General features: G+C 32.7%; 1 protein-coding gene across 1 annotated transcript; it reads right to left on the bottom strand.

Annotated features, from left to right (window-relative positions):
* Positions 1-569: 569 nt before the first annotated feature.
* LOC110098079 (mRNA turnover protein 4 homolog) lies at positions 570-8,741 on the bottom strand. The gene is made up of 8 exons (XM_020824795.2): positions 8,627-8,741; positions 8,364-8,529; positions 8,193-8,283; positions 8,059-8,117; positions 4,155-4,215; positions 2,142-2,232; positions 1,961-2,037; positions 570-940 (listed from the first exon to the last, which is right to left on the bottom strand). Exons 1-8 carry the CDS (start codon positions 8,652-8,654, stop codon positions 824-826), a joined length of 690 nt encoding a protein of 229 aa, XP_020680454.1. The 5' UTR covers positions 8,655-8,741; the 3' UTR covers positions 570-823.
* Between the last annotated feature and the right edge of the window lie 3,707 nt (positions 8,742-12,448).

Below are 12,448 nucleotides of genomic sequence, written 5' to 3'. Positions count from 1 at the left end.
GAAGTAAAATATATTCAATCTCAAAATTTTAAAAACTATGCAGCTAAGCAAACTGATGTCTACTGAATTTACTTGGATATTACAAAACGTAGCAGATGGTGTCACAGAGATGCATGGAATTTTTAATCTTGCCTTTCAACCTTACAAATTTGACTGAAACTTAAATGGTTAAGCAGTTCAGAATCCAAATTCATTATATATGCATATATATGTACCAAAATATAAATTTAGGCTTTGTTTGGGACGGCTTCTTATTGCTTTTTAAAGCAGCTTATTAGTATAAAAATTAAAATTTTTGTACTAAAAAATTGCTTTAAGCAGAAGTAAGAAAGACATCCCAAACAAAATCTTAAGCTTCATTTAAAACAACTTTCTTATAACTTAAAATAGCTTTCTAATATAAAAATTTTACTTTTTATATAAAAAACTGCTTTAAGTAGTAAGAAATCCGTCACAAATAAAACCTTAATGTAAATGTGATAAAAATTAATCAAATGTTACAAGCAAGGCAATCATCCTTTAAAAAATACCTGCCTTTAGAGACTTGCTGCAACATTATGGTAATTCCAGAACCAAACATCTCAATAAGTTATCAAACCATAAATATATGATGTCATTATCTGTCACTAATTAATGTAAATGATATAAATATTTCCTAACCCATTACAAGAAAAAAGATTAAAATTTCATGCATAAATGGCCACAACTCAGTTCTAAAAAAACCTGCAACTCCCTCTACAAACAGAATAACAGAAACAAAATTGCACCCTGGGGCTTAAGTGAAGGCTAAACAAAGTATAGTTGGCTTTGTTGATGGTGTATTTCAGGAAGACTCATTGTCAGAGAGTTTCAATGCTTCTCTATAAACTTCAAAATCATCAGAGCTCCACCTGCAAATGAGATGGAGATGAAAAGTAGCCATTTTGATCCCAAGCAACCTCTGCAAACAAAAAAATGCCTTTAGATTCAAGAAAAATTATTATGTGCGGAGACCGGACGCAGAACGCTGTCTGGAGACCAATTAGAATGCGTCATGTCAGCAGTACTGAGCCGCGGTACCGAGCAAGGAGTAACGTGGCGCATTCTAATTGGTCTCCGGACGGCATTCGGCATCTGCACAGAATAATAAGTCCAGTAATTGTGGTGTGTGTTTTATGATGACAATTGCGCTCAACTAAGAAAATACAATGTCCCAAACATGGTGAAAATTAAAAATTAAACCTATGGCTTCAATTGTCATCTAAAATAGTTATTGTAGTGGGCAAGCAATTTGAACATTGATGGATAAAGAACAAGAAAGGAAATAACTACAAAATCTCAAAATTTTCATCTAAAGTTTCGTTTGGGACGGCTTTCTTACTGCTTCTTATAGCAGTTTTTTAGTAAAAAATAAGCAATAAGAAAGCCGTCTCAAACGAAGCCTAAAATAGCTCCATGAGTAAGAGTGTAAGGGGCGAGCAATTTAAAAATTGATGGATAAAAAAAACTAAGGAATAGATAAATTCATGCACCCTCATCAAATGCAGAAATATAATTTTAAGTGAGAGAAGGCAAAAGAGCTTCTCTCAAGTTTAGAGAAAGCAAAACTTCTATAATATGCATAATTGAAGGAAATTTTAAATGTAAAACTTTACAATTATATAATTATGTAGCCCTTCTTGATTCCATCACTGCCCCTTAGCTCTAAATAGTGGCCAAATTAGAATTAGGGAGGGGGTTGAGTACAACCATTGCTCCCTTCAATTTGGGACAAATCTTTTTTATAATCATAGAAGGCATAGAAGCTATGCCCATAAATCTTTTTAGAGCAATTAATGGTATGGAAACTTCGCACTCTCTCAATTTAGTAAAAATCTTTTTACCCTTTCTCATTTTAAATCTTGGCTTCATGAAGCAAAATAAAGATATAAAAACAAAAATCTTAAACATAGAGCCATTGATATCTTGGCCATCGACATACCAATGTACGAGCAGATTCAGGAGATAAGTGCTGCCCTTCTTCACAAACAATGTAGTCAGAAACCAATTCTATAACTCCTGCAATTTAATTATTTATGAGGGCTTCTACTTCAATAAGTGAAAAACTTGTACCTCAGAAAGAAGATTGGTACAAAAAAATGTTGAAAGTTCAGAGTTCAGACCTTTGTTCAAGCGAATTGGCAGACCTAGTTTTCTAAGAAATGGTTCCATCTCATGACTGAAATGCTCCAAAGGACCCTCTTTCAGTTCCACCTGAAAGAAACAAATAAAAATACACAACACTAGAAATTAACAACGAGATGGAAATTACATGCAGAACACGGCTGTCATAATTTTCATTAAAGTTTCATTTGGGACTTTTCTCATTACTTCTTAAAGCAATTTTCTAGTACAAAAATTTTAATTTTTATACTAAAAAACTGCTTTAATAATCAGCAAGAAAGCCGTCCCAAACGAAGCTTAAATTAAGTGCAAAGTTCAAAGTAGGTTAGAATTATTACTAGCTCTAGAAGAGGTGAAGGGTATCTCAGAATAATTCTTCTCCATGCTTCTACAACATTCTTATTGTTGATTGCATACATGGTTAAACGTTTTACTTGTAAAGAACCACAATATTTAGCCCAACACTGTACTTACTTGGCTTGACACAATTGAGCAAGCACAGAATGTTATGTCTTATCTTCAAATTCATGAGATTAATTAAATTGGAGATTCTCTTCTAATGAATGCATAAACGTCAATGTAAACTGCTAAATAAAAGAGTTTACTGGTCAAAATTGGAGGTTCTCTTTGATGAATGAATAAACGTCAATGTAAACTGCTAAATAAAAAATGTTTACTGGTCAAGATATTAGCACTCCCAAGATTGGTTCTTGAGGGATAACAGCATATCTACAACCTTCAACGTCACAAGAATTCACCCTAGCATGAGCAAGAAAATGTTCAAGGCTTCAAGGATGACCCTTCTTCAACTTGGGAAAATTTTTTTGTAATTTAGAAGTGTTACCTGCAAAATTTTCATCATTGTAAAAAAATTATTTTTAAGATTTTTCTATAGGGTAGTTATAGTGGAGTCCTGAACTCTGCCACGATTGATAAATCAAAGCTCCAATATCATTATCTGCAGCCTAACTAGGGGCTGTGCAACAATTTCAACAAGCGAGAAAACACTTGGTGATAATGGAAGGGGCTGCTATGTTTACCAAGAACTATATGAAATCCACATCCAATTGTTTGGGTGTTCCTGTTTCTTTTTTCCATCTTCATTGCAAGATTCTTGAAGATCTACATTTGTTTAGAAGGGAAAGTGTCTTTCTCGGGTGGCTAGTAGATAGAGAGCCATAACATGGAAGAACAACAAAAATTGAAAGGAAATAACAGTTGCTCTAGTGTTGTTTTTTTTTTTTTTTTTTTTATTGAAGAAAGCACGATTGAAGAGAAGCACGATAATAGAAAAAATTGATGCAACGGGACTTATGAAGGATCGACAGTGCAGGAAACCCTTCAAGACTGCAATCTTCTTAAGCCAAGAAAAATTTATCATTAGATTCTTTGTCATCTTATTTTCTTTATTAGTTTTCCTATTTTCTTAAGCAATGATCCACCGACCTTTTCTTCATGAATTTCACTGCAGGCTACTGGAAACTCTGACAAACCTCTGAATATTGGCAACAACCATATGGAAGTCGATGGCAGAAGCTTGCAACCACAATCATGAAGCTCTCAAGCAAGGAGCTAGTGTGTAGGGAGAGGTTCTATCAAGTTGTGCATTCGTTGACATTTCCTTGGCATTCTCCCTTAAGCTTGAACACTAGAAGGACAACTAGAACAATACAAAAAGGAAAATTGACCAACCAATTTTTGGCAAAAAATTCAATTCCAGTTGGAAAAATTATATGGGAAAGGTGGGGTTCCTGAACTAGTTATTTCTTTTCAAAGTTTTTGGTAATCTTTATTTCATTATTTGGCCTAAGTCAATTAGTTTCTTAAGGTTCTTGGAGACATTTAGTCTTGTCAAGTTTAATTAATTATAAAGTGTCTTGAATATCACTTAGTGACATCTAAAAGCGGGAGTATAGAATGGATTATGTAGATCATGACTTGCAAAAAGTTGCTAAATCAAATCCCAATGAAAAAGAGAGCAATTTGAAACTAAATTAATCATAAAATAAAACCTTTTCAGTTGCAATGCTGCCTGCCCTAGAAAAGTCATGCTCTTCAAATTGTTTAAACAACCTGAAAATGGCAGAAAAGGTAATAAGCAACAAGGTACACAAATTGGAGCATACATGAAGTTAAAAAATAGTTAGCTGGCAGAATTTCAATGTAACCTACATGCAAACATTTCAACAATAACTTACAAGCACATTTTAAAAATAGCACATGCTCTCCCATAAAATTTTTCATCCTACCAAATGCCCTCAATGTAAACAAAAGAAACAGTTTAAAAAATTTTGGTCTTCTAAATTAGAAATTTGTCCCATTACATCCTATGAATTATTTATCCAATAATCTGAAACCTTCCCAATAAATTCTTCATTCAGAAGGCCCCACTTTAGTGAACCATAGAAATACAAGTTAACATATTGAATTTCAACTGCAAGTTAAAAAGGTAATAAGTAGTTTGAATTTAAAATAAGGATGGTACGTAAAATTATTCAAATTGGAAGCCAACGAGATGAATTTCAAATTCTATTTGAGTTCTACAGTAAGGGATAAAAGAAGAGAATGAATAAGTCTAGGAAAATTTTGAAAAAATGGGCCTATGAATTATTATCAATTGTCATTGCAAGGAATATTTTCTATTTACTTGTACTATTGATTTTGATTTGATGAGGCCGATGATAATGATGAATTGCAATTCACTAAAAAAGGGGCAAATGAACAAGCAGGTAAAAAGCCTTTAAGACAGGGCTTATGGAAGCCAACAATACAAAGAAAGTCCTCGGATAATCCAAAATGGCTTATTTGTATTAACATTTGCTTATCCTTTTTGTTCTGCTCATGTGTAGTCCAAAAAGTTTAATAAAAAATAAATTTATATCACTCAGTCTAAATAGCACACTTAAAGCATGCTTGAGATTGGTGCTATTAATGACATTGAAGGATAAGAAGCAATGAAGCACTGACATATAATAGACAAAAGGAAAGAGAGGATTTGGTATCACTCAAGGCAGACTTAGAATGCCTGAAATATTCCAAAAGAAGGGGCAGTGCATGTAAGCCTACTTTTCTATATAAGAGAGCAGTTGAAATAGTTCTCACAATCACCTTAAATAATACACTGAAGAGAGCACAATAAAATCCGTAGGGTAATCTGTAACATCTCCCTTGACAATGAGACTCCTTGATTAACTCCATTGATTTAATCCACTTTTAGAAGTTGATTCTTCAATGTTTTATCAAGCTAAAAAAATACAATATATATATATATATATAAAAGGCTAAAAAATGCGTTAAAAAAAAACTAAAAAAATGCACCTTATAAATGAGTATCACAAACAACATGGACACTAAGGAAGGATTTACACAGCCTTATCCATCATTCATATGACCTCCAGATTATAATGATCAGACTTTTATTTTGATAAATTTCATGTTCTGGAAAATATTTTGATTATTATTATGTTTTTTTAGTTAGTAATTGTTAACTTCATGCTAAAAGGAATGTTGTTATCCGTTATCATTGACTTAGTTCCAAATTGCAAAGCAAGCTCTTATTCTTAGTAGCATATTTAATTACTCACTTGATTTCATATTCATATATGCCTATTAGTTTTTGCTTGTTTTAGTTCTCACTTATTTAAAAACTTCTAATTTTATTCCTGAAAAATGAAAATTCAATTAAATTTAATGATAAACAAATTTTGATTTTAAGTAGCATACGAGTTAAATTGTGCATATTTTATATTATGTAAGCATACTATTTTTTTGTTTGTTTCTCATTTAATTAGAAATATTTGATTTAATTAATGAATGATGCTTTATTTAATTTTGAGGACCATCTGATGCACATTCAGTGTAAACAAACTTATGTAACTTGGGCTGACCCCATGAGCCCTCTCCAATGGCTTGTGATCATAATTGATATAAGATCTTATTCAGGCTAATTAGAGATGTGTTAGGCGATCACTGGCTCTTGTTATTCAGTTTGACATTTATACATAGTTGTTGCTCGTAGTATGTCTAGCTCAAGTTAGAAACTTTGATTCATGCTTTGTCTATAAATTTTTACTTGATATAAATTGTTAAATAGGCATCATGATTACATTTACATGATAAGATTAACATGTTTTTTTTTTTCAATTGGTTTCTTGATTTAGAATTTAATCTAAAAAAATATTGGTTTAAGATTTTAACGGTCAACAATTGAATTTCTTATTTTGATATTAGTGATAAGATTCTTATGTCAAACATACTTTCATTAAATTATTTTATCTTTTACATGCTATTTTTTAGGAATATTAAATTTAAGGGGAGATTAGTCACTATTTTGTTGATATAACTAATCATTGAATTCAATGTGAACTCTTTTGATGATATCAGAATGAGAAAATTATTGAGTTAGCATATATAACAAGTGCAGTAGGGTAAACACATGAATTTAAGGGGAGGAATAGAATATATTTTACGCATCTAAAGATAAGAAGTTCAGTTTCAATAGTAAGTTTTTATCCTTGCACTCCAAAATCAATTGGCATCATAAAATAGGATGCATTGTTTACTCATGAAGCCATGGCTTGAGATATTAGAGATTGATTGTAAAATTTAATAGGCGTTGGCCATTTAGTCCCCACTAAAGTGTTACTTCCCTTTGGTTTGATATTTTTTACCTTGAATTTGGTTTGGGGTTGCCTAGCCTGCCAAGTTTAGGTGTTCGGATGTACTCGCCTATTAAAGAAAGTGTGTATGTTGTGAATGTTTATGCACTTAATCATAAGAGAAAGTTGTTGGGCTTGTGCTAGTAAATTGATTTAGTGAAACACTAATCTAGAAGGGTATTAGATGTAGAATGGTTGAGTGTTGAACTATATTAAAAATCTATTGTGCACTATTTGACATATTTGTTTATAGCTTAGATTTATTTCCTTGAATATCTGCTTAAATGCTTGGACTTAGAATGTTTTAGTGGCGAAGGATATTCATTTTCTTATGCTCGTGTATGACAGCTTAATTAACATTATGCTCTCACATTGCATAAATCAATTTACTTCACCATATTTCTATTGTGGACAAATGTTTTGTGGCTTTTCTGATTAGCATATTAATAAATTTTACTTTTGTTGTCAATTCATATTAATCAAACTAGTTTTAATACTCACTTATTATATTTATTAATTATTATACAAAATAATTCACTTGTGTGGTGTTACACATTTAGGCTGTTTTGATTGAAATGTGCGTGCTAATACATTTGAGTGTAATATTATTTAAATTATAGTTAACACTTAAACACTCATTGTATTGGCTAATTACATCTTGTATATCTTACTTCCAACAATTATACACATGTTTATGTATTTATATAATACAACTAATTGTTAAATTATTGCTTCAGAGTGAACTTATTTATGAGGTTTTTGAATTGGAGAATTTTGAAAGAAGTTCAAAAGAGCCCATACACATCCAATGCTCCTCCCCCTGGTGTGACACTGTGACCTACCCCAAAACTTCGAATGCAGCATTAACAATGAAGTAGCATTCATGTTTTACAAATTACAGATAAATTCGGACTTTTTCCTAGACCTTTGAACATCAAAATCAAGGTTTTTCTCTTGCCCACATTGCAAAGAAAGATAGGATTTGGTAGAAATAGAAATAGCAAGATCTCTATTGAATGATTCACTTATTACGATAAATCAAAAAGCAAACAATGAGATACCCACTAACAGCATTTAAATTATCATAGTACTTGTAAGTTCTGGTAGCAAAATACAGTTAGGTAAATTTCCTGAGAAGGGCGTAGAACTTAAAATTGAGCAAGTTTTACAGTAATAACTTTAAAAAACAACAATAAGCATCCCTAGATATATACTAAAACCTGAATGTATAAGGCATCATCAAGCACCAAAGCAATACCTCTCAACCTCCTCCTTTGGAAGCTTAGTAAAAAACAGTCCAGAATCACCATGGAGGAACTGTTGAAAACAGTAAAAGATAAGTCGATTATCAATAGAGAAAAATATTGGCAGAAGGACAGGATTGTTCTACACCTTGGCAAGCTTGTGAATGCCAGGCTTAACCTCATCAGCTGCAGAGCGGCCCAAAGAAACTTGCATGACTTTGTTGGATCCAAGAAAAAATCTGCCAAAGCATGGCATTCAGCTGCCATTATGTAATCGGTTCCAACACAATTAACAGAGAAAAATAATTTTAATTTGAACCTGCTGCTTGGCTTGAGCTGTTCCCTGAGCTCCTTCAACTTCTGATTCCTCATATTCTCAAAGCTGAAGACGTAAGCGGAGCTATAACCTTCCAGAGCTTGTCTTATGGAATTCACGATGACTTCCTTGTGTTCTCTCCCCTTCTTCTTGGTTTTTGAAAGAGTCACTGCATTCATTTAACGCAGTCGTGGATTATTTCGGGGTTTCCGGGGTTTAAGCAAGATTTGATAGGGAAAAAATGGAAGGTTTCCATGAGAACTCACCGGGACGGTTGCGCTTTGACTTAGGCATCTTGCTAGCGTAGGAATTAAATCGTTTACGATGGGATCGCCGGAGCCACGGCAGCTCTCAAACCGCCGTCATCTCGGCTGAGTTTCGGGCTTTTTGCGAGGACGAAGCCAATGCTGAATAAACCCTTGGTGGGAAAGATGGAGGCCGTTTGATCCATTGAGCCGATCTCAACCGTGTCTTTAAGTTTAGGGCTCAGAGTGACTCTCTACCGTTGGATTGGAAAATAGCTCAAATAGGACGGGTCAAAAAACCAAAGGGCTCAGATTTATTTTTAATTGAATTGGGCACGTGTCAGATTAAGCTGACTCAGTAATATCAGCTAAGATTTTATTTGGGACAATTTTTTTTACTGCTTCAAGAACTTATTTAAATCATTTTATGACATATTAATGTTATTAAGATAAACCTCATTAGTTATTTGACCCCAACTATCATAAAATCCTGAAGCATGACCCATTTTAATATAACCCATCTCATTGACCTAATGGATTTATAGAGGCCCAAGAGGAACTTGGGTGATTTAGCCAAGTCAATTTTATAATTACCCCAAGTCAATGTGACCGATCTTCGTCAAACTAGGTTAACCTATCTAATGTTTTGTACTATTGGCCCAAGGGAGGACTCATTAGGACCTTGGAATCTCCTTAAAACCTGCATGCCCAACTCTACTTAGCCTAATTAACCTTGATATCTCTCAAACTTGATTAACATAGTGCAATGTTAACCCAAGCATAACCCTTAACCTATAAGTAGATCAAATTAGAATCCCAAGCCTAAAAGAGGCATATAAGACAAAGATAAAGCCAAGCTTAGGCAATATAAACCCTAAGTGACCCAATTTGAAGACTTAATCACCTTAGGTCATTAATGATCCATATCACTCAACTTAGTTGACCAAGAACATCCTAATTGTCTAAACAGGATCAAACTCCCACTAATTAGCATTATTCATAAACTATTTTCTTAAGTTAACCTAAACTAGCTTAATAAACCTACTTGACCCATTTTGGTGTAACTGGACTAATTGAGCCGAATTTCCACCTAAATTATCTTAGCATTGATCATTTTTTGTCATTGGAGCTTACATTGAACTTCAATTTAATTACTTGATGCATTGTGCCCAATTGAACACAAAATTAGACCCAGTTAATCTAATTGGTTTAATTAGGTGCATTTGCACTAGCTAAACCCAAATTCCTAAATCCCCTTGGATGAGCACTATTAGACATAAGAGTATGATCTAACCTCACTTTGGTCAATTGATTCACTTATCTCAAATGAACCCAAGTTGAACTATGTAAACCAATAGGGTTCCAATGACACAGAGAATCCCAAATTTAAGTTAATTAGTGACCATGGCTGCATTTTGCCTCGCTTAGGCCAAGTATGGCTAAGTCACACTTAAACGAAGTCATGCCCAACTAGATCCAATTGAGCCTACTTGATTGGGGCTTTGAATTGAGCCCATGGGTGGTTACTTAACTTCTTCTTTGGACCCAGTACTGATGCAACCCTTGAACCAGTAGCTATCCTAGTAAGCCAACTATAGCTTATCAAATTAAATATCAATGTTAATGAATGCCAAAATTCTTTGGTAACGATTGTGAGATTGCTTTTGTTTTCGCCCAAACTTGAGTTAGAGCCCCAAGCCAACCTAGCTTACTACTATTTGCCCCCTGATCAATCTCAACAAGAGGGAGAAGATGTAATAATCCAGTCAAAAAAAAAAAAAATTTCAACAGTCATTATAACTCAAATTTGTAAATCGTCTACGCCATAAGATAGATATTATGGTGATTTACTATAACGACCCAAGATCCGTGTAGCGAAAAGATTCCTCTGATCGATCGTTCATTTCTTTTTTTTTTTCTTTTCAGTTTCTTTATCCGTTGTTCGTATTAATACATACATCCAGAGCCAGAGATAATTACATTACAGAAAAGAAACAGCAGCAGATACAATAATTCACATATAGTACAATCAGAGAACAGACCAAAAGAGTCCAAAAGAAACATCCACACTAGCCATACAGGCTACAAAAGAAAGCCTACCTAAGGCTACAAAACAAAAAGCTGAACTCGACAGAAAGATCTTCAGACACATGTCTGTACATGTGAGAATTTTGGCATCGTTAGGCGTGTTTTGCAAACTAATTTCATTACTATTTTCTAAATAAAATAATTTACGTTATGGATATTTTTTATAATTTTTGAAGTCCCAAAAAGATTTCTATGAACTTTATACTTAAAATTAATTAAATTATATTATTATATTAATATTTTATTATAAATATCTTAAATCTCTTAAGAGAATCCATTAAAATCTTTTTTTATCACTTCATTTGATAGTTAATAAATTAGAAATTTTCATAGAGAAAGAAAAAAGAGAAAAGAAAAGTTAGAATTTGAAGGTTGTAGAGAGATTTTCGACAGTCGGCCCAGCTAGGAGATTTACTTGTCTCGCAGTAAAAAATATATTCCCCCATTTTTCATTTCAATAATTTTGTATTTTTGATATTTTTCCGATCAAATTTGTATTTTCGTCATGAAAAATGAGGATAATTTTGTATTGGTAAAAGTTTCACCGCGTAACTTTTATATGCAATACAAATTGAGATTATGAATATTTTTAATATTTATTTGAGATTTTTCGTCAGTCATTATAAAAATATAGTGATTTTTGTCAACTTAAAAATTTATTTTGACTTCTAAAAATAATGATTTAATTAGTTTAACTAAAGCTTTAGGATATTGTTTTGTTTAATATATGAATTAAATCCTGAAAATGTGAATTTTTCCTCAGTATAATTTTTGTTGTCTATCGATAGAATATTTTGACATTTTCTGAATTAAGTTCAATTATGCTTTATTTGTTGTAATATATTGGAAATGAATGTGAATATTGATGTTTGGACCAATAGTTGTTGTCTACCGATATGATATTTTGATATTTTCTGAATTAAGCTCAATTATGCTTTATTTATTATAATATATTTAAAATGAATGTGAATATTAATCTTTCAACCAGTGGTTGTTTCTGTTGATATTTATTTTTATAGATGAAATTAAATAGTTCTGATTGTTGTTTATTAAAAAGTTAAAAGAATCATTTTTCTAAATTAAATTATGGGACTTCACATAAGTAATGAAATGTTAAGGGTTAGAGATGTCAACCTTCACATATTTTTATAAAGACCCAATCAAAAACATCGAAAACTCAATAGCACTTCTAAAGAGCTCCCCAACTTTTCTTTTCTTTCCCTTATCCCTTTGAGCATGGGATTGATGAGCTCTAATAAACCTATAATGAACATCGATCGAGACATCCATACAAAGGGAGGTAGATCAAAGCCTCCCAACAAGCATTTTTATATGTTTAATCATTTTTCAATGCATAGGCTACCATTTTCTTGATTTTAATACCAATATCTTTGTCTTGATTCCACAATCAATAATGACCACCCCTATATCACTAGAATTTGTTTAAGGATCCCAAGAGATCAATGGAGGAGAAAAAAAAAGGCTCTACTTTAGGGGAAATTATTGGGTCTGGTCATCGGACATAGCTTACGTTCAGTATTCACAGTACTGAGCAGTATTGAGCTCCGTACTGTGAAGTACTGAGTATTGGAGGTAGGGGAAGAAATAACCGCATTTCATTTGTTATTTAAAGAGATATGTGACTCGGATTTAATTGAGCAACAATCAAACCCTAGATCCTTCGTATATAATCTCGAATTAAGTAAAATTTATCTTCTCATTTTATACTCCAAACTTCATGGTTCCAACTCCAGC

This window comes from Dendrobium catenatum, unplaced genomic scaffold (assembly GCF_001605985.2).
Source record: "Dendrobium catenatum unplaced genomic scaffold, ASM160598v2 fragScaff_scaffold_231, whole genome shotgun sequence".
Classification (NCBI taxonomy): Eukaryota; Viridiplantae; Streptophyta; class Magnoliopsida; order Asparagales; family Orchidaceae; genus Dendrobium; species Dendrobium catenatum.
This window is presented reverse-complemented; position numbering and strand designations above follow the sequence as displayed.